The sequence below is a fragment of the Mesocricetus auratus genome, unplaced genomic scaffold (assembly GCF_017639785.1).
Source record: "Mesocricetus auratus isolate SY011 unplaced genomic scaffold, BCM_Maur_2.0 Super-Scaffold_100008, whole genome shotgun sequence".
Taxonomy (NCBI): Eukaryota; Metazoa; Chordata; class Mammalia; order Rodentia; family Cricetidae; genus Mesocricetus; species Mesocricetus auratus.
The window spans coordinates 634,285-661,844 of NW_024429192.1; the positions used below are offsets into that span (position 1 = coordinate 634,285).

The 27,560-nt window shown below is 46.8% G+C and overlaps 2 protein-coding genes across 5 annotated transcripts in view; one reads left to right on the forward strand and one right to left on the reverse strand.

Annotated features, from left to right (window-relative positions):
- Positions 1-27,560, reverse strand: part of Bace2 (beta-secretase 2) — a 127,582-nt gene that overhangs the window by 11,848 nt on the left and 88,174 nt on the right. The gene's annotated exons all lie outside the window — the stretch shown is intronic.
- LOC101844121 (interferon-induced GTP-binding protein Mx1) lies at positions 252-20,985 on the forward strand. 2 transcript variants are annotated; one of them, XM_040750386.1, is made up of 14 exons: positions 252-399; positions 2,352-2,530; positions 6,461-6,653; positions 8,449-8,586; positions 9,327-9,481; positions 9,715-9,853; positions 11,250-11,448; positions 12,169-12,247; positions 13,205-13,327; positions 13,633-13,774; positions 15,098-15,256; positions 16,854-16,930; positions 18,077-18,319; positions 20,590-20,985. In XM_040750386.1, exons 2-14 carry the CDS (start codon positions 2,405-2,407, stop codon positions 20,818-20,820), a joined length of 2,004 nt encoding a protein of 667 aa, XP_040606320.1. In that variant the 5' UTR covers positions 252-399; positions 2,352-2,404; the 3' UTR covers positions 20,821-20,985. The 2 variants fall into 2 exon arrangements, with proteins under 2 accessions (XP_040606320.1, XP_040606321.1); XM_040750387.1 differs by lacking the exon at positions 252-399 and adding an exon at positions 577-647.

The following is a 27,560-nucleotide window of genomic DNA, read 5'->3' on the forward strand; positions in this document are numbered from 1 at the left end:
AAGGCTTGTCTAGGCTGTGTTCAGCGGAGAGGAGGTCAGGATGTTAGAGCACGAAGTGCAGAATAGGGCTGGGCTGGTCCTGAGAGAAAGCAGGCAGCCGTGGGCAATTTCCCTAACTTAGGACCCAGTCAAAGCCCCTAAGGGTGAGTTTCCAGCCATGGGCTGCCTTAGGACCCAGTCACAGTTTCGTTTCTCAGCTCGGTTTGTGGAGGCTGTGGTTGTAGTGGGGGAGGTCATTTCACTGTTTCCCTTTTCTCTGGGAAGGGCAGGAGCCAGTACTGTTGAAAGAGGTCGGAGCTCTGGCAGCTGCACACTCTGGGGGATCCAGGAGTGATGAGCACAGTACAGGATTCTGTGTGCAGGACTAGAGCATGCCTCCTCTGGACATTTGTAGACCTGGTGAGTGAGCAGGGCTTTTCTTGGTGCTATTACAAGAGTGGGGACAGTAACAATTTGTGTGTGTGTGGTGTGTGTGTGTGTGTGTGTGTGTGTGTGTGTGTGTGTGTGTGTGGTGTAGTGGTAGTCTGGGCTACAAGATGAGGCAATCTCCCTTAAGTTTCAATTCTCCCCCTGAAGGGGCGGAGCCAACACTGTTTAAAGCCACCAAGACCAGAAATCCAAACACTCCATCACTAAGCAGGAGACTGGTGAGTAGCAAACAGGACTAGAGGACACACCCTAGCTCAGGGCTGGGGGATGCTTCTGGGTTCCTTGTAGCTCCTGGAGGACACTGTGGGGGCATTTTTCAGTGCTATTGAAATAAGAGGGTCAGTGATAGCACAGCCAGGGCTACTGGGCTAGACACAGTGGGTCCCACCCAGCTGCTGATTCCAGGCCGCAGTCTGAAACAGCCCCACAAATCCCAATATCTCTGCTAGGAGGCAGCAGGAGAGGGTGGGGCCCTGGGGGTCTCCAGGGTCTGGGGCTCACAGCCTAGATGAGAGGTTTCAGATCCCCTACAGCATGGGCCAGGAGCCCATGGGAAAGCAGGTGGAAGTCTCCTGTTAAGGGTGGGAGGAAGCCAGGTGACCTAGGGGCAGGCTTTGAAGTGAAGGCAGGAGACTGTTTTGGAGACCCTGCTGGAAGCGCTGACAGGGAACCCATGTAGAGAAATGTACTTGCCCAGGGTCTTCCCAGTCCCCAGACAGGAGATGTCCTGGGTGGTCTGAAGCCCTGCTCAGAGTGCAGGGTGTCCCACAGACCTCCCATTTCAAAGGCTCAACAGCAGGGGGACATGGGGGGCAGGAACCTGGGAGAAGAAAGGGCTCTTGGTTCTCTCTGTGGCCACTTTAACACCCAAACAGGCCTGGGAAGGCTCCCATTCTTATCACCTCAGTTTTCCTGGACAGGCAGGGTAGGGATGGTTAGGGGTTCTGACAGTGAAAGGGGCTGGATCCTATTCCCATGCTGCTCCTGTTTCCAACTGGGCTGAGGATGCTTTCCCAACAGGACAGAAACCCAGGGGAGCCCTGCCATTGGGATCTTTGTCCATACTAAATGGTATATGGCACATGAGGGCCATTGGCAAATCCCCAATGCCTCCTATCGATTGGACGTGTAACCAATCACCCCAAGGACAGCACAAATGGGCACAGGCCTGCTTGGGTAGAGAACAGCATAACTGGTTACTTGTGCATGCTTGCCCATTACCTTAATTGAGGCAGGAACCTACATGAAATGTGGCGGGGCTGCCTTGATGGTTTCTGTGCAATGGGCTCTTTCGGTGGAGAAGAGTTAAGAGAAGTTGTGGAAGTGCAGATGCCCTGTGCACCTATCATAAATGAGGTGGCTGTGGAGCTGGGGGCTTCCTCCCTTTGATTGGAACAGAGATCTAGATGGGCAGATGTGCTCATCTTGGACTGAAAGTATGGCTGGATACCCGGGGCGCTGAGTGAGCAGAAGTGGGTGTGACCCCTGAAGGTTCTCTGCCTCTGAGATTCATCAACTTAACTCAAGAGAATTGCAAACGCTTGTAGTTTGCAGACAGAACCCCGAAGGATACATACTAGAGAAAGAAAAAGAGGAGAAAATGGGTCTCCAAATCCTACTGTAGATGTGTACTCTTTGTCATGGCACATGCTCTAGGGACCAGTGATTGCATCCAATGGTGCATTAAGACCAACTGAGGGTGTTCCTTCTGGAGCCTGAGATCTTCTGGAAGTACGAGGTCTTTCCAAAGTCAGGGGAGATAAGAGTTGTATTTGGACGAGTGCCTTTAGAATTACTCCTCTTTCGGGATCCCCCTCCTAACTCACACAGGAAATGATGAGGTGCTGTTGGAAGCACAGACCCCTGTGGTGGACAGAGAAGGCCAGGCAGTTCTAAATATTGGTGTCTCTTGTGTTTCTTAGTAAAGGGTCCAACCAGTGGCAGCGCTTCCAGACTCTTCTGACTCAAACTCTTAATGTCGAACACGAAAACACCAGTGAAAAATACCAGGATGAGTTCTTGGAAAGTCAATCAGAAAGAGCTGACTGCTGCAGCCTATCCCCCGAAACCACATAAACATCCTGAGGACAGCCAGTCAATGGTGAGTTGCTCTCACTCTCCATAGGACATGAGCTGTGTCCACCTGAGAAAACGGTGGCTCTGCAGTTATGAGTGCGTGTGGAATACTAGAAAGGAGTGAAGGCAGCCGTGTCTGTGACAGAGTGGATTTCTTGTCTTTTGGGGGGCAAGATGGTGATCTTGGTTAGCTGCTTACTTTGCTTTGGTCAAGGTGAGAACAATGGCTTACCTATTTCCTTCACTGAATGTTGTCAGTTGCAATCTTGGTCTGGAAAACCAGGAGGTTATTGGGGACAGGCAGAGTCCTGAGTCCTGGATGTGATATACTGTTCCTTCTCTAGAGGATTCAGTTTCCAGCTATAAGCCTGAGGGGTCTTATTGTGACATTACCTCCCTGGAGAAGCCATGTGGTACATTTTCATAATTGTTGAGTTTTTAGAGTTCTTTATATATTCAGATACAAATTTTTGCTTAGATACATGCTTTGTAAATACTTATTCCTTGACTATGGCTTGTACTTGCATTTTTTAAGCTAGGTGTTTAGTTCTCATAAACTTCTATTTATCGATAAGTGCTTTATTAATTTTGCCTTTGGGACCATATCTATGAAACTAAGGCTGTGTTGACTAGGTTCAAGTCAACTTGATACAAGCTAGAGTAATCTGAGAAAAGTGAGCCTCAATTGAGAAAATGCACCATCAGAGTGCTCCGTGGGTGAATTTGTGGCAAATTTTCTTGATAGATGATTGATGTGGGAGGGCCCAACTCTGTGGGCAGTGCAACTTTAGGCCGATGGTCCTGGGTTTCATAAGAAAGCAGGTGAGCAAGCCATGGGGAACAAGCCAGTAAGCAACACTCCTCCATGGCCTCTGCTTCTGCCTCCAGGCTCCTATCTTGAGTTCTTGGCCCGAATTAGTGATGGGATGTGACCTGAGAATTGAAACTTCAATAATCCCATGATGGTTTCATGACTTTTCCGTTAATACCTGTGATTGATCGTGAATTCACATTTATGAGTTATGGATGGGTTCTTTTTTCTTAAGTATGATACAGTGAAGTGTTTGAATTCAGCTTGGTAAAAAGTCCTTGCTTTTCCCACATTGCTTTCATATCTTGTCTACCCCAGTTCTATGTGGTGACTTTCAGGTTGGTGTATTCTGCTCCATTAATGCCCTGTTCTGTCCTGTAAAGCACCATGCCCTCTTTCTGCTGTTTTTTTTTTTCAACATCTTGTAACCAGGCGCTGTCACCCTCTCTCTTAATGGTTCTTCCAGAGCAATTGCCTGTTGAAGCAGAACTTAAGCCATTTGTATTTAATGTTACGCTCTGTTGTTGAATGAGAACACAGTGTTGTCTGCTTTCTGTGTTAAGTCGTTGTTTCCCCTTTTCCGGATATTTTTCACCATTTTGATTAAACATTGTATTTTGTGAATGCAGTCCGTGCTCTCGGTTGACTGTTTGTTCTTTTGGTGTTTTTAATGTCCTTTAGAAAAAATGATAGTCATATAGAACCCCTGGGTGACACAATACCACTTAAAGCGTAGGAGGTATAATTAATAAGATTATGATCCCATGTGCCGTCATCACCCTCCATCCTATCTGTCCTGGTCTTTATTTTCCACTAACCAGAAAACCCACAATGTACTGCTGTTGTTCGTGCTCAGGCAAATGATAGCAGTCACCACTTGTGTCCTCTGATCCACTGTAGGATTCATGATTCCTCATCTGTCACTTTTCCTTTGCCCACAGGACGCTTTTCACAGTTTCTGCAGTGCTGGAGTGCTGGGGATGAGTTTGTTTCGATTTCGCTATTTGAAAAAACCTGTGTGTAGTTAGTCATCATATGTGTGATTCCATGAAAGCAACACAGGAGAGAAATTAAAAGTAGGCAATAGGTGGCCTTGTTTGAATCCCAAACTGGCCATCACGTGTTGGCAATGTTGCTTCACTCTGCAACTCACAGTTCTTTCGTCCGTATTGTAGGGCTTAGTAACAACAGCAGTGCCTGCCCTAACTGTCCTATCAGTGGGTGAGGAGAGAGAATGTGTACAAAGTACTTAGTGCTCCCTTCAACATCTACCACTAACATAAACTCTCAACCTGTCTCTTTAACAAAAAATCCAAACTAGCTAATAAGCCTTAACATAAATTTAAACCTCCATGGTGTAGCCTGATTTTTCTCTGCTCTGCCTACTAATTCCCAAATAACTACACAGAGACTTATTATCAATTATAAATGCCCACTTGATAGCTTAGGCTTTTTATTAACTAGCTCTTGCAGCTAACCCATATTTCTTTTTTTTAAAGATTTATTTATTTATTATGTATACAGTGTTCTGCCTGCATATATCCCTGCACACCAGAAGAGGGCACCGTATCTCATTACAGATGGTTGTGAGCCACCATGTGCTTGCTGGGAATTGAACTCAGGATCTCTGGAAGAGCAGCCAATTCTCTTAACCTCTGAGCCATCTCTTCATCACCCCCCAGATTTCTTATCTATGTTTTACCATCTCTTTTCTGCACGGTGTATTCATCTCCTGTTTCCTGCTTCCTCTGCATTTGCTGTCCTTCCCTGTGTGCTCTTTTTGTCCACAAGTCCCACCTAACCTCTACCTCCTAACTATTAGCCATTTAGCCCTTTATTAAACCAATGAAAGCAACACATGTTTACAGTGTACAAAAACGATTGTTCTACACCACCACAGCTTTTTATAGGATGCTTATAGAACAACAGCCAAGTTTTGGCTTGGAGACATACTAGTCCCAAGCATAGCCCAAAGTCATTTGCATGTAAATCCTTCTTCCTTTTCAAAAGATATTTTTACTGGATATATAGTGGTGGTGTTTTGTCAGTAATCCTAAAACACTGTGGAATGGACATATATAGCTCACTGGTACAGCATATAATTATATTAAATCCTTCCATTTTCATGAGATACTTTTAGTGGATATGTACTATGATGGTATTTTTTAAGTAATCCTAAAACACTGTAGAGTGGACATGTAGCTCAGTGGTACATCATGCGATTAGTATGAATGAACACCTGGGTTCAATTCCCAGCACTAAAAAAATAAAAAAAGTCACCCCCATTGTCTCCACACTTGTGTTCCTCCTGATAAAGCTAACAAACATCAAACAAACAAAAAAAATAGCTGTTAAGCTGGCCTTTGTTACTCTCAATCTAAAAAATTTTAAAAATATGTATTTTCTTTTGTGTGCATTTTGTTTGCATGTGTAAATGGGCACCATGTGAATGCCTCGCGCCTGTGAAGTCACAGGAGGGAGGCTTTATCTTTTGTAATTTGAGGTACAGATGGGTGTGAGCCACCCTGTGGGTAGTGGGAACCAAAGCCACATCCTCTGCCAGAGCAACAAGTACTCTAAATGCTGAACCAACTATCTAGCTCCTCTAACTACTTAAAAATTTTTTACTTTTGTGCCATCTGGCTGGTGACTCTGCTGGCGACATCTGGATGTGTACACCTGCATGTTTGTCTGGATACCACATGTGTGTGGTGCCTGAAGATGCCAGGAGAAGGCATTGGATTCCCTAAAACTAGAGTTACAGGTAGTTCTGAGCCACCTGCTGTGGGTGCCTGGAGATGAACCTGGGTCCTCTGCAAACACAGAAAGTGCTCTTAACCTCTGAGCCATTTCTTCAGTCCCTTTCTGGTTTTAAAAAATAAATACCTTTTGTTATGATTAATTTGGAACAGTTTGATCTAATGGGCCTGGGAGTTTATTTTGAGTGTCCCATGTCTGAGTTGTGTTGATTTTCTTAGATCTTTATGGTTGTCATTAAGATTGAGAAATCCATATTTATTGTTTCTTCAAATATTTTGTGTTTATTTACCCATTGCCATGAGGGTTCTGACACTGTATGAACTCAGTATCCTCGCTGGAGCATTTCCATGGAGTATGCCTGTACTCTTGCTTTGCTTCATCTAGGTCTCTGTGAACAACCTCTGCAGACAGTATGAGGAGAAGGTGCGGCCCTGCATCGACCTCATCGACTCCCTGCGGGCCCTGGGTGTGGAGCAGGACCTGGCCCTGCCCGCCATCGCAGTCATCGGGGACCAGAGCTCAGGGAAGAGCTCTGTGTTGGAAGCACTGTCCGGAGTGGCCCTCCCCAGAGGCAGTGGTGAGAGCTCAGTGCTTAATGCTTTGCTAGACTGTGGGACCTGGGGCTCAAAAGATAGAAACAGATCTCCTCCCAGTTTGGGCACAGCACAATGAAGGTCAAGATGGTCTTCCTCCTTGGCTTGTGGGCAATCTTTCCTCTGTACAGCCTTGCATTTTCTTCCTCCTTTCACAATCACAGGGTCACCAGTCTCAGTGGTTAGGGCTCCACCCACGCAGCTTCTCAAGGCCTCCATCAGCCTAAGTTACCTCCTTTAGAGCTTTGTATCTAACGATCACTGTAGGTGTTGGGGCTGAGCACATGTGCTGGGTGTGGGGGAAGCTTTCAGCCCCACTGCACATTTGTGGAATCTTAGTTTGTAGTGGATCTGATTAAATGCCAAGAACTATATATGCACAATTTATTTTCTGAGTCCCTCCCATGAATGGCTCATACCCTAGGCACATAAAGGTTGGTGTCAGGCTGGGGTTGCTGTTTGAGTTTTAAGACCCTAGGGGGTCAGTGATGGCCCAGTGAGGCCAGAGCTGAACTGCTCTAGCAATGTAGGTGAGATGGATGTGACAGGGAGATAGGAATTGGCAGAAGTTTGTAATAGGGGACTATAAAGCCGCCTGAGGGACACATAGTGAGTGGGTGTGTAAGGGGGTAGTAGAAGATGTTTGCATGTGAATGAATGCTTCCCCACTGTTGTCTGATGCCTCTGGAGCTGCGGGGGTCCTAATTTGCTTCCCATTGCTTGATAAAGACCATGACCAAAAGCCATATGGGGAGAGTTTGCTTTACTTGTCCAGATCACAGCCCATTACTGAGGGAAGCCAAGGGAAGAACTCAAACATGGCAGGAACCTGTAAGCAGTAACTAAAGCAGAAGCCGTGGAGGGGTGCTGCTTCCTGGCTTGCTCCTCACGGTTTGCTTAGCCTGCTTTCTCATGGCACTCAGGATCAGCTGCCTACGGGTGTCATCACTGACGGTGAAGTGGGTTCTCCATATCAATCATTAGCCAAGAACAGACCTCACAGCTTACCAACAGCCCAGTCTGAGGGAGGCATTTTCTCATTGAGGTTCCCTCTTCCCAGATGACTCTAGCTTGTCAAGTTGACAAAAACAAATGAACAACAACAACAAAAAGCCCACAACCTAATAAACACAAGGGGGGAGGGCACCACATTGTGGACAGAAGTTTCTGTCCTGCCCAGTCGCCCAGCCCTTTAGTCCCAAATAAACACACAGAGGCTTATATTAATTATAAGTTGTTTGACTAAAGGCTCAAGCTTCTTACTGACCAGCTCTCTCTTAATTATTAACCCACTTCTATTAATCTATGTATCTCCACGTAGTATTGGCTTACCATTGATGACCAGGACTCTTTCTTCCTGGGCAGCTACATGGCGTCTCCCTCTGGCAACTGTTCCCTGCCGTCCCTCTTCCTGCAGTTCTCTTAATCTGGTAGCCCCCTGCCTATGCTTCCTGCCTGGCTACTGGCCAATCAGCACTTCACTTATCAACCAATAAGAAAAACATATATTGTCAACATACCAAGGGACATTCCCCATTCACCGCATCACAAGGAAGGAGGAGCCTCAAGCAGATGGTAGCTTTCAAACACAAATGCACAAAAGTTATCTGGTCCCCAGTGCATAGGCCTGGGGTCAGTGTGAACTTAAGGCATCTGGTCTCATGAGGGCGAGACCAGGAAGGGTTAGGTTTTCAGATGGGTGTGTGTGACACAGTGAGAACCATTTGTCTAAGGCTTTTGATGGCAGGGCACAAGATTGATGTGGCTGTTGTATCTTAGGTATCGTTACCAGGTGCCCTCTGGTGCTGAAGCTGAAGCAACTGGGACAGGGAGAGGAGTGGAGAGGCAAAGTCACCTATAAGGACACTGAGGTTGAGATCTCAGACCCCACACAAGTGGAAGGAGAAATCAATAAAGGTATGTACACGCCCACATTGGCTCCTCATCCTGGTTGGGCAGCAGACAGAGAATCCCCATGACTGTTCACATTCTCCAATTTCTGGGCCTTTCTACATTGGTAGCCTCCCTGCACTTGGGCCCATGGGATCTAGAACATTGCTATTTAATTTCACGGCCTCGTTTAGTGTGTGCGGCCATTGGAACAAATAAACTCTGTTACGCATCAGAAGAAAACATCTGAAACACACTATGACTCTGAGCAGAGTAGGGTGAATTTGCATAACAGCTTGATGCAAGGGTAACCTTACCATTCTAGCTTCTGTTACTAAGGGCAAGTCTGTTAACAGACACCTGCATCCAGGGATCTTCCTGTCCAGGGTGAGCTCATTGCCTTCCTGGATGTCCATTCATGCTTGAGGGGCTTTCACAACATGGTGCTCCCCCAACAGTGCCAGAAGGGTCCGAGGAAGAATGTCCCTCTCTGTCCTGAGCAACTTCCTCACCTTCTAGCTGATAGGAAGCAGAAAGAACTACAGGAAGGGGCAGAAGTAATATATAAAACACCAGTGTCCTGTCCATCTTCCAAATTTTTGGAATCTTCCAACATAATTTCATGACCAAAAAAACATTCTTTCAGTACAGAAGCATTCGAGAGGTAGCATTCCATAACCAAATCACAAAATATTTTCCCAGAAATCTCTGTAGTAATATTTGCCCCCTAAACTTCATTGGACTTTTCTTTTTTTTCCTCCTCCCAGCTCAGAACTTCATTGCTGGGAAAGGGCTGGGGATCAGTGATGAGCTCATTAGCCTGGATGTCAGCTCCCCAAGTGTTCCAGACCTGACCCTGATTGACCTTCCTGGGATCACCAGGGTGGCTGTCGGCAACCAGCCTGCAGACATTGGACACCAGGTGAGACTCTAGATTCCACTCTGACCCACATTGGGATGCAAGGGACACTGGAGGGTGTCCATGGCTGTGTCTAAGAGGGACCTTGTGGAGGTGGGAGTCAGACTGGATGGCCAGGATTCACTACAGAGGGGTGCAGTCCACGGAAGCCAGAGCCTGAAGCAAGTGGATGGTCACAACCATCACACTCTCAATCCTGCCTCCATAACTAGGAGTTGCCATCTCATTTCTTACAGATCAAGAGACTCATCAAGAAATACATCCAGAGACAGGAGACCATCAACCTGGTGGTGGTCCCCAGTAATGTGGACATTGCCACCACGGAGGCACTGAGCATGGCTAAGGAGGTGGACCCTGAAGGGGACAGGACCATAGGTGAGGAGAGTGGGAGACAAGAGTGGTGTGTGGGTGCCAGTGGGGACAAATCCCCTGGATCCAAATGGACCAAGCTCAGTGCACACCCAGGGTCCCGGTGAGTTGGGATCAAGTGACTCCTTCATCTCACCTCCCTGGTAGATGAGGTGTCAGAGGTGGGCAAGCATGGGGAGGAAATCATATTTGCTGAGACTCACTGGTTTAGGGGCCATGGTAAGGTCCACACAGAGAGTAAGGATGGGCAGCTGTTGTCTCTCTGGGTGGTGGCCGTGGGAAGGTGCCAGGAAGGAACCTGCAGCTGATTGAGGGTCTTCATTGTCTTCATAAGGACATCTGCACGTGTCTCTGAGCTTTCTGCATGGGTTCTCTAACTACCCTGTCTACCTCACAAAGGATGGTTTCTTAGGTATACTATTGCCACGATGAAACACGATGACTAAAAGTAAGTTGGGGAGGAGAGGATTTATCTCAGCTTACACTTCCAGGGAAAAGTCTGTAATGGTTTGAAAGAGAGTGGACCCAAAAAGGAGTGGCACTATTAGGAGATGTGGCCTTGTTGGAGGAAGTGTGTCACTGTCAAGGCGGGCTTCGAGGTCTTTTTGCTTAAGCTTCCCTCAGTGTGACGGTCAGTTGAGTAGCAATCTCAGCTCCAGCATCGTGTCTGCCTGCATGCTGCCATGCTCCCCATCACGATGATAATGGACTGAACCTCTGAGACTGTAGGCCAACCACATCAATGAAATATTTTCTTGGTAAGAGTTTCTGTGGTCATGGTGTCTATTCACAGCAGTAAAAACCCTGACCAAGACACAGTCCATCACTGAGGGAAGTCAAGGCAGGAACTCAAACAGAGTAGGAACCTGAAGGCAACTGATGCAGAGGCCACGGAGGAGTGCTGCTTGCTCAGTCTGTTTGCTTATAGAATCCACAACCACCAGCCCAGGGATGGCACCACCCACAATGGGCTGGACCCTTCTCCATCAGTCACTAATTAAGAAAATGCCCTACAGGATTGCCTACAGCCCAATCTATGGAGGCATTTTCTTTCTTTTCTTTTTTGTTTGTTTGTTGTTATTGTTGTTGTTGTTTGAGACAGGGTTTCTCCAGTCCTGGCTGTCCTAGAACTCAAGTTGCAGACCAGGCTCGCCTTAACCTCCTAGAGATCCGCCTGCCTCTGCCTCCCAAGTGCTGGGATCAAACACATGAACCACCGTGTGGTTGGAGGCATTTTCTTAACTGAGGTTCCCTCTTCTCAGATGGCATTAGCTTGTGTCAAGTTGATCTAACACTATCCAGCACATATGGGAAGGGGTCCTTGACTACTGTGGCTTGTGAGAGCTGTGTTTCCTGGTGCCTTGGGGCAGTGTGTCCTCTGATCTCAATGCCTGTCCCGTAGGAATCTTGACCAAGCCTGATCTGGTGGACAGAGGTACTGAGGACAAGGTCGTTGATGTGGTGCGGAACTTGGTGTATCACCTGAAGAAGGGCTACATGGTAGTCAAGTGCAGGGGCCAGCAGGATGTCCAGAAGCAGCTAAACCTGGCTGAGGCCCTCAAGATGGAGAAAGTCTTCTTCAAGGAGCACCCACACTTCAGGTGCCTCCACCATGCTTTTCCCTGCCGACATGAGGAGTGTGTGTGAAGGGAGGTAGTTTGTGGCATGCACAGGCACCACAGTGTACATGTGGAGAACAGAGGACAACTTGTGGGAATCGGCTCTTTTCTTCCACCATGGTGAATCCAGGGATTGAACTCAGGTGGTAAGAGTTGGAGGGAGGCACCTCTACCCAATGTATGAAGATCTGGATCTACATGCTTCGTGTATATTCATGTGCGTTATGCATTATTGTGTGTATTCATATGTGTAGACTATTATGAATGGGTGTGTGTATGCTAAAATGTGTATTATACACGAAATTGTGCATGTGTGTGTATGTATTCACATATCACACACAGAAGGATATGTGTATATACTTGTGTGTGTCACACATAGAAGGTGTGTGCATATGTGCTGATGTGTATCACTCATAGAAGGGAATATTGTGCTATGATAACATATCTGTACTTGCGTACATGTGGAGAACAGATTTTACTCTGATCATTAATATGCTAAGGGGGATCATTGTAGCCCATTGTGGAACTATCCTAGCTGGTTCCCCTGTATCATTGTACTAACCATCTCTGAGTACTCCATGAGTACCAATGTCAAGGCACCCATTCATTGATAGTACCCAAACTGGGTGTGGCCTCCCCACAGCAGGCAGCAGACTTGTGTTCTGACAAAGTCTAATGGCATTCTCTCTCCTGTTCCCTCAGAGTTCTTCTGGAGGATAGGAAGGCCACAGTGCCCCATCTGGCAGAAAGATTGACCGCGGAGCTCATCTCACACATCTGTGTAAGCCAGGATGGTTGGATCTCCATCAACCTGAGCTGGGCCGGGGGACAGTCTTGGGCACACAAGCTGGTCAAGATCTCTTTGCATTGACATGTTGCGCTTGGGAGTCAGTGACTCCAATATCAGAAGAATTTGTGCTGGTGTCTCCTGCTGTCACCCATAGGTTTTGGGTGGTATAGCTGTGAGCCCCTGATTCTCTGACCTGGTGGCGTCTCATCTCAAACCACCTGGGGAATCGAGAATCTGCAGCACATGTGGCTTTAGTGTCCAGACGTGCTTGAGGACTGCTGTGGAGAGATACTCAGCAGTGATCTTCTGCTGGGCTCTTCCTGTGTTCAAGATCTTAATGCAGTCCCCAGGATGCAAGTGGAGATCAGGGCATCTGCAAGGCACCATGATCTTAAGGTTCTTTGGGCCTCCTTGATGCAGACAGAGGCAGGTCTGTCCTTGCTGAGCTCTGAGCCTTGAGATGCCCTGGGGACAGCAAGCTGTAGAGATCTGTTCAAAATAACACACAAAGTTGAAAGGTCTCATGTTATTCCAGCTGATCTTGTCTCAGAAGCTACTAGAAGATGCTCTGTGGAGTATCTCTGCATAGAGTCATGTTTTGATGTGTAAGGAACTGTCTCTGGGTGGCTCTTTTAAGCAGGAACCATGTGTAGCGGGCAGTTTTACAGAGTTGCATGCCCAGGGCTGGTGTAGGGTAGACGGAGATGACAAGGATGCCTCCAAGGAATGACTGTGTACCAGGGAAGCCTTGAAAGACTGTCACAATGTCACAGACATGGGTGGAAATCCTGTCTGCTGGAGACTCACTGGCCGAGGAACCATGGGAAGTCCACACAGAGTGAGGGGATAAGTAGCTTGTGCCACAGCCACGTCTCTGGGCTAAGCTTAGGGCCTCCTTTGCGTGCCCAGTCTGTATGCCTATGCCCCACTCATTTCTTTCTACTTCAGAAATCGCTGCCACTACTGGAAAACCAAATAAAGGAGAGTCACCAGAGGGCAAGCGAGGAGCTGCAGAAGTATGGCACAGATGTACCAGAAGACAGTAACGAGAGAACTTTCTTTCTGATCGATGTGGGTATCACTTGTGACTTCCCATGGAGGATTCCTACATCACTGTCTTAGAGGGATCTTTTCTGTCTTCAGTTTCCTAAGATGGAAAGAAACACATTCTGGGCACCACTAGTACTGTCGGGGGACCAACACTAATGGATGACAGCAGGGTGGAGCTGGTTGGGACTAGAGAGCACTGGGAGAAGGGACAGGATTTCCTGATGCCAAAGACATTTACCCCCATTATTTCATGTGGCTCAACAACCATCAGGATATGCATGTTCTCCACCCACCTGATCCTCGTATGTGAATTGTCTTCTTCATAGAAAATTAATGCCTTCAATAAGGATATCACTGCTTTGGTACAAGCCCAGGAAACCGTACCAGCGGGAGGCAGCCGGCTCTTTACCAACATGAGAAATAAGTTTCTTGATTGGAATAATTATATTGATGAACACCTCAAAAAAAGTGAGTATCCATTTGGGTTGGTGTACTCGATACTCTGGTAACTTGAATTCGATTGCTGCAGTCTAAAGAAGGTCTTGCCTCCAGTTCAAGGTCAAGGCACCAGAAGATGAGGTGTCTGGTGAGGGCTCCATCCCTGCTTGGTCCTCATGTGTGGAGGATGAGAGCCATCTTCCTTTGGCTTCTGTTCTGAGGACACACATCCAATCTGTGAGACTGAGGCTAACATATCCTAGTCACATTTTGAAGTCCTGCTTTTCAGTGCCAGCACAGTAGGGATGAAGTTTATGACCTGGGGGGAGGACATGTTCCTCCCACAGCAGGGACTCCAGGAACCACCAAGGACCTGTGATTTGGGGGAAGACTTTGAAGTTTTATGATTATGCAGGGGGTAAGAATGACTGGAGTGTGAACACAGGAGCCACATTTACTTTGAGTCACAACCCCCAAGCTACCTACCTACCTGTTCCTGTTTCTTAAGGACATCCAGAGAAAAATGTGGGTTAATCACCCTAGCTAATCATGGCTCTTAGAAGAATCTATGCTCCTTGAACAGAAAGCAGACGGACATGGTTGTGTGTGTGGTCTGGGTAGACCTGGGGAGACAGAAAGCACAGGCACAACTACAGGACTGGAGAGAGGGAAGAGTGTGAAGACGGATTTCAATGAGAGCCGCAGTTCTTCAGGGTGACAGAAAGGTGTCAGAAACAGGCAGTTTGGGTCGCAGCACATGCCCGTGACGTGCTAGAAGTCGCTGGCATGCTCACTGTAAATGAGTTCTACTGCATATGAAATGACAGCGTAGACATTTCCTGTGGGACTGCTTTCCCTCCTGGGACAGGATAGCTAGCACACACCATCAGTTCTACAAAGGAGAGCCTTGGGAAGGTTCAGCTCCTGATTGGATGGGTGTCTCTCACAGAAGTCGTTTTGGAAGCAGGGAGAGGAACTGAGTATTTTGTTTCATGTACACTTGGGCCCTGTCTCCTTTCCCGGCTGCCTCCTGTCACGGTGTGCTTTGACCCTTCTTCTCTGGTCAAATCTAAATGGACTCCCAAACCCTCTCATACAAGACTGTTTTGAGATTATATCTTCCTCTGATTTCCTCTTGCTGTATTCTGCTGCGGTTTCTGGCTCTGCATGTGGCTTTGAGAGATGTGACCTCCGACAGTTTTCTTATTGTAGTTTTAAAGGAATATTGTCATCATTTATCCCCTTTCAATTTTTTGGTACTCATCTTTATTTATTTATTTATTTATTTAATTTATGTATTATTTTAAAAGCCATGCAAGATGGGTTCTGTAAACACAATTCTTTCAACCCTAGGTTCTGTTCAGCTATACAGCCAGATCCAAGTATTTGAAAACCAGTATCGTGGCCGGGAGCTGCCGGGGTTTGTGAACTACAAGACATTTGAGAACATCATCAGAAAGCAAATAAAAGCCCTAGAAGAGCCTGCTGTGGTCATGCTACACGAAGTTACCAGTGAGTGCTATATACCGAGTCACTGGGGAGTATTGCGCAAGGTCACCTGTGAGTGCTGTACTGAGTCACTGGGGAGTGGTACAAGGGTCACTAAGGAACTCTGTGCAAGGTTACTGAGGTTCACTAGGCAGTACTGTAGGGTCACTGGTGGGCGGTACCCAGGGTCACTGAGGAATTCTGCTGTCACTCTTGCCATTTCATTTCTGGAGCAGGAGGCATCAGCAGCCAAGGCAGCTCTACACCTCAGAACTCTCATCCAGGGCTGGCTCTAGGCAGCTGGCAGGTTTTCTGTGCTGTCAGAGGTCAGTGTCACCTAATCTCCTAGGCCCTTGCTCAACCTCTTCAGGAGCACAGCCAGAGTCCTTCATGAAAGGTGAAGCTGGTCCTAAGCCACTGCAGTGCTCCTGCCTCAGTTTCCTCTCTGCTCCCTGTGTAGATAGTAGCCCTGTCTCCTGGACTCAATGCCAACTCACTTCTGCTGTCCAGCTGAAACCCCAGCTGAACTTCAACTGTCTCCTGCGCTTTTTTGACTACCTAGAATCGGTACAGCCCCACAGGTCCCCAAACACTGTCCCTCAATACAGTAGTACTCAGAGGCCTCCCGTTCTCTTGGCTGGCCCGCTCTAAATCTGGGTTCTTGCAACCCTCTGTTCAGGTGTGGTGATAGCAGAACTTGGGAACAGGCTTCACTGACATCGTGTACTCGGTGGAAATTATAAAGGTTGCAGAGGCTTTGTCGCTGTGGTGTTGGGGTGTAGAACCTGACACTACAGTCAATGTTGGATGCATATGAGGAAGCTAAGACAAATGGAAGTTTCTTTTTTTTTAAGGCAAAAATGGGGAAGATTACATAAGATCTCAGATCGCAGGGCCTGGAGGGGTGGCCCATTCAGTATAGCGTTTGCCTTGAAAGCATGAGGGCCTGAGTTCAATCCCTAGAGCCCACATAAAAAGCTGAGTGTAGTCACAAGCACTTATAATCCCAGCACTGTGGAGCCAGAGGTGGGGATATTGGGAGGAGGACCTGAGGCTCACTAGCCAGCCAACTTGTCCTGCTTGTAAGCTCCAGGCCAGTTAGAGACCCTGTTTCATGAAAAAGAAAATGTTGAACAATGCCTAAAGATCAGCACCAGAGGTTATGCCATGTCTACAACCTGTCCTGAGTGACATCTAGGCTTTAGTGACTTATATGACAACATTCACCAGCAGAAGTACATTCTCCAGACTAGAGATACTAAAGTTAACTTTCCAACTTCTGTAAATGGCTCTTGGGTTTATCTCATGCAGATAACTGGGTACTTGGGATCACAGACAGGAATGATATAGAGGTAGCAGGTTTTGGACAAGGAATGTATAATTTGCTAGAAATATCGTTTGAAGCTAGTTAGGATACAGGACATAATCCATGCCAAGAGATTTTGAGGTTTCAGATACTTGCAGAGTTCCTCGGCTACAGAGTGCACCTTCTTTACAATGGGTAGAGGAGAAGGCAGAGAGGGAACAGGGATGAAACTTTGTTTTAGTCACGTTAATCTCCCTTTTCTATACAGAGTATAGATGATCTTGTCAATATTGAATTTTTTTCCTCTTTCATCAGACATGGTCCGAGTCGCCTTCACCACGGTTTCGTTTAACAATTTCGGTGAATTTTTTAACCTCCACAGTGCTGCCAAGGTAAATCCAACTACGTGTTATTTTTAAAAGAATAATAAATAGGCATGATTTCTTGGTTTGAGATCATTCCAACTTTCTTTTGTCTGTTCAGAGAAATGAAGACTAAAGTTTATGTTTGTGTCTTCATGACAATGCTGCAGTTCTTCTGGTTAAAGCAGACATGAGAAGGGAAAGAGGGGAGGGGGGATGAACTCAGAGGTGGGACATTGAAACCCACAGCCCAAAGAGCCTGTTAGGCAGGGGCGTGGCTCCATGCAGAGGGAGTAAACCTATTCTGGATACCCCACAGGGACAGGAAATGTAATAAAAATGGGAGGATCCTGTCTGCCATACTCTGCATTCCCCTGACAGATGTTTACTTGTGACAAAGGGTTTGCTTTGGCTTACAATTAGCGGGGATACAGTCCACCTTTCAGGGTAGGATGAGTGGTACCCTCAGCTCTTCCTCCCTTTCATTCAGTCCAGAGTCCCACGCCATGGGTAGCGCTGCCCTCAATAGGGTGGGTCATCCCGCCTCACTCAGTCAAACCTCTCTGGAAACACCTCAGAGACTAGTCTCCAGAGAGATCCTAAATCCAGTCAAGCTGACCATCACAGCTGGGAGTGACCCACATCTGGCTCAGGCTCCCCCTGGTTCCCACCCTCAGCTGGTAAGGTGGAATGGATGAGCTGAGCAAGGGCTATCCCCAGTGGTACCCGTGTTTGTTCTTGTTGGGATGCTTGTGTCTATACCAGACGTCCTGTGTTCTTACTCAGCATCATGAAGCAAGCCATCAAGTTCTTGTTGGACTATCTTTGGGTCACCCGCCCCCAAATAAGGACCCGGAGACTTGGTCATTATGAAAGCTTAGCCATTAGCTTAGGCTTTTCCCCAACCAGCTCTTACAACTTAAATGAACCCTTTTCTATTAATCTATGTTCTACATTACCTCATCTCCGTACTGCCTGTCCTGCTTCTTCCGAGTCTGGCTGGCAACTCCAACCTACTTCTTCGCAGAGTCCCCTCTGTCCCCAGAAGTCCTGCCAATCTTCCTGCCTAGCTATTGACCATACGGCTCTTTATTATAGCAGTTACAGCAACATGTCTTCACACAGTGTGCGAATGTCCCACAACAGGCTGCTGACTGTTTTTTCCTCTCCTTGCAGTCCAAAATGGAAGACATCAGGTTAAGCCAAGAAAAAGAAGCTGAAAAACTGATCCGACTTCACTTCCAGATGGAGCAGATTGTCTACTGCCAGGACCAAGTTTACAAAGGAGCCTTGAAGAAGGTCAGAGAGGAGGATGCCGAGAGAGAGAAGAATAAGGTTACCTTGCAATTTAACTCTGCATCTTCTCAAAAGGACCTGTCTATCACTGAGATGACCCAGCACTTGAATGCCTACTACGAGGTAAGTATGGGAATGACCCAGAGCTGGGCTTCCAGGCCAAGCCCTCTGCTCAGTGAAGTTTTTCGTGTAGGGGTATGCAGCAGGGATTCCTTCCACACAGGGAACATTAACTGACCTCCAGAGTCCTCAGCCACAAAGGGGGTTACCTCTCAGGGTCAACTGGTAGTCTCCATAGACTACTTCCACAGCACTAGCCCCAGAAAGACCCAGCTCAGTAGTGGGAAGACTCTTTTCCCAGCCTTGTATTTGTTGTATTTTAAACAGGCTTTGTCTTTCTGAGTTTCTGGCAAAGTTCCTAGGATCTTCTTAAGTCACTTCAGATCTTTACTAACTTTTTTTTTTAATGTGGGATCTCATTTTGCAACCTAGGCTGCTTTGGAACTCACAAGGTCCAGGGTGGCCCCAAATTCCTGGAAGGGGGAGGTGTCTTCCCACTTCAGACTTCAGAGTGCTTTATAATGTCGCTACACCTCTGACACACCTGGATTCTTAGCCTTCGGCATCAAGCAGGCTCGGGCATTGGCATGTGTCCTTGGAGGATGTTCTGGCCCTCCCTCTGAAAGGCCCTCTGACCTGTACACTGGGTTTCCTAGGTACTGTGCTGCTCCACTTATGGCTTTTCAATCAGGGGCAGCATGTTCCCTTGGGGGTAGCACCTGTGTCTAGTGCACCAAGCAGCTCGGTCTCCTGGCAAGCTTTCTTATCTTCTTTGCTTTAATTCTGGTAAAAAACGTGCATGGCATAAGCCTTTCCACTTCAAAATACTGTTTGGTGCAATAATGTAGACATTAGATACCTTTCCATAGCCACCAGGCCCTCCCAGGACTTTTCATCTGCCGCAAACAACATTCTCTCTATGAAATCCTGCATCAAGTTCTCTCCCACCCCGAGTTACCACCTTTCTACTTTTTATCTGGGAGTGTGTTCTCCTCCAGGGACCTCCTTCTAGTGTAATAGCATCTGTTCTTCCTGCTTGACTTATTTCCCAGAGCATAATGTCGAGGTCCCTACATGTTGGAGAGGAAGTGAGGGGTTCTGGCCTGCAGGTATCAGCCCTTCTTTCCAGTTGTGGCCCTGCTCTCACCCAAGGTGTCCACGTCTGGGTGTCTGAGTCCTCATGCCTCCTGAGTGGCCCCCTGCATCCCTGGTATCACTCTTCTCCACTTCCATTTGGAGACCAGCCACATTCTAGCTGTCTTTGGTCCTAAAATATTCCGGTGCTGCATGCAATCTTGCAATACATCCCTGAGCTGTCAACCAGATACTTGTGATCTGTCTGGCTTCCTTCAACTCTGGTATCCTTTGGGATGGTGAACTGGTTTAACCATCCCCAGAGAGCTGTGCTCATGGTATCCCTGCATCCCAGGAAAGGAGAACTGGGTTCCAGAGAAGTACTTGCCTTGCCGAACCACCAGTAATGTGTATGTAGGACACCTCCCGCTCTCAAGACAGGAGAACTGGGCAGACTGTAGAGCTAGGGAAAAAATCCTCTCAGGTAGAAACCGACTTCTCTCAGGCAGCTAACTCAGAGCTCGGCCTGGGGCTTTGTACAACCCTGCTCCCTACAGCTGAAAAGTCTGAGACTTGATGAAGACAATTGAGCTATTCTGTCAGCAGAGATATGCCATTTGGAAATGTAGTTGGGCTGTCTATGGACCATCTTCAGGCTCATTTTACTGCTTTCAATTGAAGGCCCATCCATGTTGCGGAGTTCTTCCCGCCAGCCGGGTCCCACAGCCACATCAGTTTCAAATGAACACACAGACGCTATAATAATTATAAAATTGTTGGCCAGTGACTAGGGCTCCTTATTGGCTAGCTCTGCCTTAATTATTAACCCATTTCTATTAATCTAAGTATTTCCACGTGGTCTTTATCTTACTGGAGAACGCCCGACGCATCATGTCCTCTCTTCCCAGGATCACATCGAGACTCCTTTCTGCCTACACTTCCCAGAATTCTCATCTCCTAGACCTGCCTATCTTGCTGCCCTGTTGGCCATTAGCCACACATTGTTTTATTCATTAACCAGTAAGGGAACATATGCACAGTAGGACTTCCGCCATCACATTCATTTGATGGCCAGGGAAGCTGGTAGGGCAGAGTCCCAACAAACTGATACCTGTCTGGGTCATGCTCTGCTTGTATGGTAAAGGGTTCGGGTACCGTGTACTTGTTAGGGTTTCCCCCCTTGAAAACCTGGGTCCCTCCGGCACACACAGCTCTTTCTTTTCATTTTCAACCTCTCTGTGGCCTGCCCCTCCTTCTAGGAGTGCAGACGGAGCATCGGGAGACAGGTCCCTCTGATCATCCAGTACTTTATCCTGCAAAGATTTGGGGAAGAGATGGAGAAAGCCATGCTTCAGCTCTTACAGGACAAGGTTAACTGTAACTGGCTCCTGGCTGAGCGGAAAGATACCACAGAGAAGAGGAAGTTCCTGAAGAGGCGGCTTTCAAGGCTGGACCAGGCTCGGCACAAGCTTGCCAAATTCTCCTATTAATCAAGCTTTCAAGCCTGCTCTGCATATCTGTGGCATGGTGTAGACCAAGGCTTGCTTTGAGGGTAGAGCACCTCAGCCCACACTCCACCAATCTAACCCCTTTAATGTTGTGTTTGGAGTTGGCAAATAAAAAATAAAAAATCAACAACAACAACAACAACAAAACCCAAACCCTTTGATTTTTCCACTTCAGTCACATAAAGGCAGCTGCATGGGGCTGAGACAATAGATCTAGCAGTGAGATAAACTTTAAAAGAAGTCTGTGCCAGAGCTCTTGGACCCCAGACCGACAGCTGGGAGGCCAGCATGGGACCGATCCAGACCCCCTGAATGTGAGAGTCAGTGAGGAGGCCTGGGCTACCTATGGGTTCCTGCGCAGTGGATCAGTGTTTATCCCTCGAATACTAGCAGACATTGTGTGTCCATAACACAAAGAGGGTTGCTCTCTCTGCCTGGACTCTTAGGGGAGTGCCTGGACCCTACCCTGAGTGAAATGACAGACTCTAGATATCCCCTATGCAGAAGGAATTGGCAATAGGGTGGGAGGATGGGGGGGATGGTGGGGATGGTGAGGGGGTACGGGAGGAGGGGAGGGAGAGGGAACTGGGATTGACATGTAAAACAAGATATTTAAAATTAAAATAATAAAAAATATTAAAAATATAAGTCTGTGCCTGTCCATGTACGTATGTGTATATGTTTCTCTGTGTGTGTCTGTGTATGTCTGTGTTGTGTAGGTTGAAGAACAGCCTTGGGTGTCAATCCTTAGGCGACTTCTACTTTTTGAGCAGGATCTTTCACTGGCCTGGAACTTCTCCACACAGCCCTGCTAGCTAACCCCTAGCCTCCAGATCTCTTGTCTCTCTCTGTCTCACTGTCACTGGGATAGCAGATGTGTGTCACTGTGCCTGGCTTTGTATGTGAGTTCTGGGTATTTGAACTCAGGCCCTCGTGCTTGTAACACTCATCCATATCTCCAGTCCTACAAAATGGTGTTTTTTAAAAAATTATAGACCGTACCACTGAAAGTGAGAACCTAGAGAGACTCTAAAGAATTCTTCTGGGCCCCAATTTTCTTTCTAGCATGACAGTCAAGCACAAACGCACACAGAGAATTTAAAGATAAAACTTGATGTGTAAATCTGTAACAGTCTGGGCAAGACCTGTAAGCAGCAGAGTGGAAGGACAGGCATTTGATAAAGCTGTCTGAGAAAGCTACATAAATTGACAAATAACCAAGAATCAGTCTGTCCACAAAGCTTCTCAACAGCTCCACCTAGTGACAGATATGTGAAATCACACCCGCAAAGACACCAAAACAAAACCCAAAGGCAAGTGTCTCTTGGACGATTAAAAAACAGCATTCTGGGTGTTTGTAGGTTCACTGCTGCCTGGAAAGGTTTTGAGACAGGAGGTTTTGCTTATATTTTGAGACAGGATCTCACAATGTAGTCCAGCTGGCTTTGAACTCACAAACCTCCTGTCACAGTCACCGGCCCTGTTGGTGAGTGCTGAAGCATACCACTGTACTAGCTCAAATGGTGTTTGAATGCTTTGGAAATTTTTTAATTTCCTCCTTTCATGGACACTGTTAATAAGAGCATAGATTCATGGAAGAGCCTATATTGTGTGCCTCTCCTGTCACACACAGGGTATGGAGGTGTGGGTCCAGGGCTCAACTTTAGGTATCTTTCTCTATTGCTCCCCACCTTACTTTGTGAGACAGTCTCTTACTAAACTTGGAGTTTGTCCTTCTAGTTAAACAGGGAATCCACTTGTCTCTATCCTTACCTTCCCCCAGCCCTGGGGTTAGAGATTGTTGTATTTTTACACCCAGCTTTTTACATGGGTGCCAGCAATTCAAACTCAGCTCTCACATTTGCATAGCAAGTACTTCATCCACTGAGCCATCTCCCTGGATCTCAGGGAGCCTGTTTTAAAAAAATTAAATCACCACAACTGGCATAGTCGTGCGCTGGTGGCACACACCTTTAATCCCAGCACTCGGGAGGCGGAGGCAGAGGCAGGCCAATCTCTGTGAGTTCCAGACCAGCCTGGTCTACAAGAGCTAGTTCCAGGACAGCCTCCAAAGCCACAGAGAAACCCTGTCTCAAAAAGCAAAACAAAACAAAACAAAAAAACTAAATCATAGTTCTCAGATGCCAGTTGTTTGGTTTGCTGAGTATTTTAGCTGCTCCCCACAGGGGCCTTCCTCTAGAGGCTGGACCAGTAAGCCAGATCTTTACCATACAGACTGTAATGCACCATGACATGGCTCGGTATCTTTATGGGATACCTCTAAAGTACATGGGAGTACTTTAGAGGTGATCAAGGTGAGGGGGGAGGGGACATGCCAAGGCAAATACTGTAACCCTGCATCCTTGTAGCTGGTTTTCAGGCTCTACGGGGAGACCCCTCCTCCCATTCTTGCACGATCTCCCTTTTAATCACTGAGCATAGGCCCCCCTTCCACTCACTTTATCTTTGGTCTTTTCTAGAAACTCATACGGAAGGAAGGGAGTAGAAACAATGGCTGGGACCTGCAGGGATTCCAGAGCTGGGACCCAAGAGACATGAGGTTAAAAAAACAGTTCTCAACCCAACAAGTAGAAAGCATTATTTATTCAGACCGAGTCAGACAATCTTACTCCTTTTCAGTGCTATACATCTTAGTGATATGGACGAGTACAAAAATAAGATTATTCTAGAAAACTCCAGGTTTGGAGGGCCCAGGCATCACATGGGTGTTTGTCGTAGCCAGGAAGCCACTCAGTGGCACAAATGCCTCCCTGTTCCACACATTATTCTAACCACACGTTGATTTGTGGTCACTGCCCAGACTCAGAACGACAAATGGAGATCCCCAGAGGAAACATCAGCCAATCAGAAACATCTTCAGAAATACAATTTATACCCAAGAACCGTGTATGAAAATGTGAAAAAAAAAGATGAGAGCTACATAAAATCCATTTTGCAAAGCATTACTTTCTGCCCCTTCTAGAATTGAGTAGAAGGCTTGGATCATTTATTTGACTGTTTATTTACAGACACAGTCTTACCATGTAATTCTGGGTGGCCTGGAACTCCCTGTGTACACTAGGCTGGCACTGACCTCACAAGAGCTCTTCTTGCCTCTGCCTCCCAAGCGCTGGGATTAAAGGCGTGGGCCACCATGCCTGGTGCATGGCTTAACAGCTCTGGAACAAGAACACAAAGAACCAGGAGACATGGGTGGCCCGTTGGGTGCATCTTAAACCTTAGGATACTCAACTGTGCAGATGAACCGAGGTAGTAGGAGACAGCCTTTTTATACTCCAAAACTTCAGCTTTCACTAGGACACGAGAACCCCACTCACTCTGTGCATTTTTAACTGAGTCATTGCTCAAGGGGCCTTCAGCCCTTGCTGGTAAGAATGTGTGACACTGCAGCCACAGACAGGAAATGAGGGGTAAGCATCCTGATTTTATATTCCTAGGGACAAAGGATAACATTTTGTGAAACCATGAAGACATTTCCTTCCCTCTTTTCTTCACAATGCCAGGGCTTGAACTCAGGGCTTTGTGAGTGCTATGCAAGTACTCTACCGAACTACACTCCCAACCCTAAGAAGTTTTATCTTGTGATTTTTTAAAATTATTATTACTGCCCAATAGAGCCTTAATTAGCTATGTCTGTTGTTGCTTTTCTTTTTTCTTTTATCTCCGAAAGGGGTTACTCAGTGCTCTCTTAACACTGCAATCTTCATTCAGCAGTACCCACTCTATCAGTGCAGGGGTGCTGTGAGAGTTTTCTTTCCCCAGGTAGAATGCCACAGCTTACTTATCTCGGAAAGGTTCTAGCCATGACCATAAAGAACAATAAGCAGAAAACAGCAAGCCTGTCCCCCCTCCCCGATCTGTGCATCTGTTGTGAATACAAACTATCTAATTCCCATCCCACCAGAGAAGACCGTGCAGAGAGACTCTGGGTCAGTTCTCCTTTTACAGACACCAATGTGAACAGAACTGTGCTCAGCTGAAGTGAGGGCTGGCTGTGCCTCTACCAGCTGCAATTATGAAGCATATGGGTAAAAACTCATGCTGGCTGTGTGCTCTACTCTAACTGATGTGTGTGGGGGGGGGCGTACCATGTGCTACAGCTTAGACCATCCCCAGTCGATCTCACACAAATAAATCTCCGTTTGTGAATGGTGGTCTCTGTGCCTGACCCTTCCATTCCTAAATGTATGACTTCACATCCTACTCCGTCTGGTTGTCACGGGGATACAAACGCAATTGAAGGCTTGGTCAAGGAACACAGAATCTCTGACAGGGGTTTGAATTTATGGTCCAACCTTACCTACCATCTTCTCTTTAAGAGTAACTACTGTAAAAATTATAGGGCACAGTTAAATTTAGAAACATAGGACATCTGGCTGTAACATCTGATATAAAATCCAAAGGAAGTTTGTGGGTTGGGAGGGAAATTCACTGCCCTTTGTGATTGACATTGTAAGTGCTCACCCACCTCTAATGAATTCCTCACTCATGAGCTTTGTAGACAAATGGGTGCCACCAGGAGGATTGGCTTGGTTTTCAAAATCTTTAGCAGTATGGCAACTGCTTCAGTTCACTCTCAGACCCAGTGTGCTTACCCAGACTGTAAGACAGGCTCACCATGCTGACTCTGAATAAGACTGGGTATTCCTGCATCCTGAGGTCCATAAGACCTACTCCTGTAGAGAGACTAGAGCCACTGTAGACGGGGCACAGATACAAGGCTGACAGCAGCAGGAGGGAGGCTCCGCCCACTCAAACTGTTCTCTCTGGATATGTCCCTGGTGGAAGCCATCCCTGGAGGAATATGGTCACAGCCTGATGGCCTTTAGAGTGGATGGGTGGCCCATTAGGGCTGGCTATCATGAAACTGTCCAACCTCAGTTGTCAGGAGCCCTTCCTAGGTACCCAGTCCCCCAAAATAACTTGGCAAAGTTGGTGCAGCTTGAGTAACTTTCCCTTGCCTGGGTCCTGCTCCAGAACCCAGGCATTTCTGGTCTTTCTGTAATAGATGTCTTCTGAACAAATAAATTGCCTTCTGTTGAATGTTCAGTGACCAATGATCAACTTGAGGGGTTTCCCTTGGAAATTCCTAAAATGCAGGCCACGCTGAAAAACCAATGTGGGTTGTCCACATTGTCTGGGGGAGATCACAGCTCTCTACACCATTGAGGAACTGCAGACTGAGATGGGGGTTACGTCTCTCTCCTGACTCCTTCAGGCCTTGTCCCCCTCTAAGAGTTGAGGCTTTACCAACCCCCGGTCATCCTTGTCTCTTTGCTGATGCAAAAGAAAACACACTGGGATGCTGTCCAGTTATTTGGTTTCTACTAATATAGATAAGATCTGTGAAATTCAACTATCCTTGGCTGTGGAACAGATTTCTGGGCAGTGGTCTATTCCCAGGGAGGAAGCTGGAACTCAAAACCCAAACAGCCATAGCTGTTCCACCAGGTAAGAAAGTGGCAAGACCAATTTAGCAAATTCCCGTTCTTAATTAACTCATTAAGCAGTCCCTCCCTACCTCTTCAGCAAGAGAATGAGATCCACTTCAGTAAATTTTTTTTCCCCTCAAAACTTCACAGGGTCCTTACTGATGCTTTCTGGAAATTACTTGACTTTTGTACTTTTCTGATCCAAGTGTGTCTCCAACCCAAACCTCTGGGTTTCAGGACCAGTTGGATAAATTCTTTCCAAAATGCTTAGAAGTAGGATGTGCTGGGAGGAACACACCCCATGATCATGTGCAACACATCTGTCTCCTTAAGTCCAGGCACTTGTTTCTGACTCAAAAAAAAAAAAAAGGCGCAATAAAATGCAGTTCATTCTAGGAGACTGGACACAGATCATGGGTGGCTCTCAATGTGAGGAGACAGATCCATCTTATTTCTTGCTATTGTTTTAAAGAAATAACATTAGTTACCTGAAGGCAGGATTTATTTCCAATTTGTTTTTTTTTTCAAGACAGGGTTTCTCTGTGTAGCCCTGGCTGTCCTAGAACTCACTGTATACATGAAGCTGGCCTCAAACTCACAAAGATCGACAGGGACCAGACCCCCTGAGTGCTGGGATCAAAGGGGTATACCGCCACCACCCAGCTGATTCCAAATTTCTAAATAATTTATCAGGGAGAAAACATCAGCTCATTTAAAATAATTGTTTACATCAAAGTGACACCTCGGTTCTCATCAGAGCTGGAGGGTTTACGACAACCTGTGCAAAGTTGTATCTTGCAGGCAGGAGGCAGCCCCATTTACCAGTGTTTTCCTCATCCTATTAGAAGTGAAACTGAGACTCTCAGAAGGGTGCTACTTCGATTCCTGTTTGAGGCAAACCTACCTGAAAGTCTGCCAAATGAAGTCTCAATTTGCAGATCTTGAGAAGGTGGGCGTCACCACAGTTTTGAGTTCAAAGGCAGTACATGCCAGGAAAATGTCCCAAATTCAACCGTCTACTTCATTCTGGTTGCTAAGCTATGCTTTTGTAAATTAAGTATACCCACTAAAATGTCACATCCACTGGTATCTGAGAGAAAAAGTAGATGCATTTGATATGATACACACACACACACACAAAAAACAGTAGTACTCTTCCATCTTCAAGAACACCCTGCTTATCGGCATCCTGGACTGTGATATGGGCACCCACTAACCTAGCGTGGCAGGGACCTCCCACTCTTCAGAACCCAGACCCAATACAAAGAA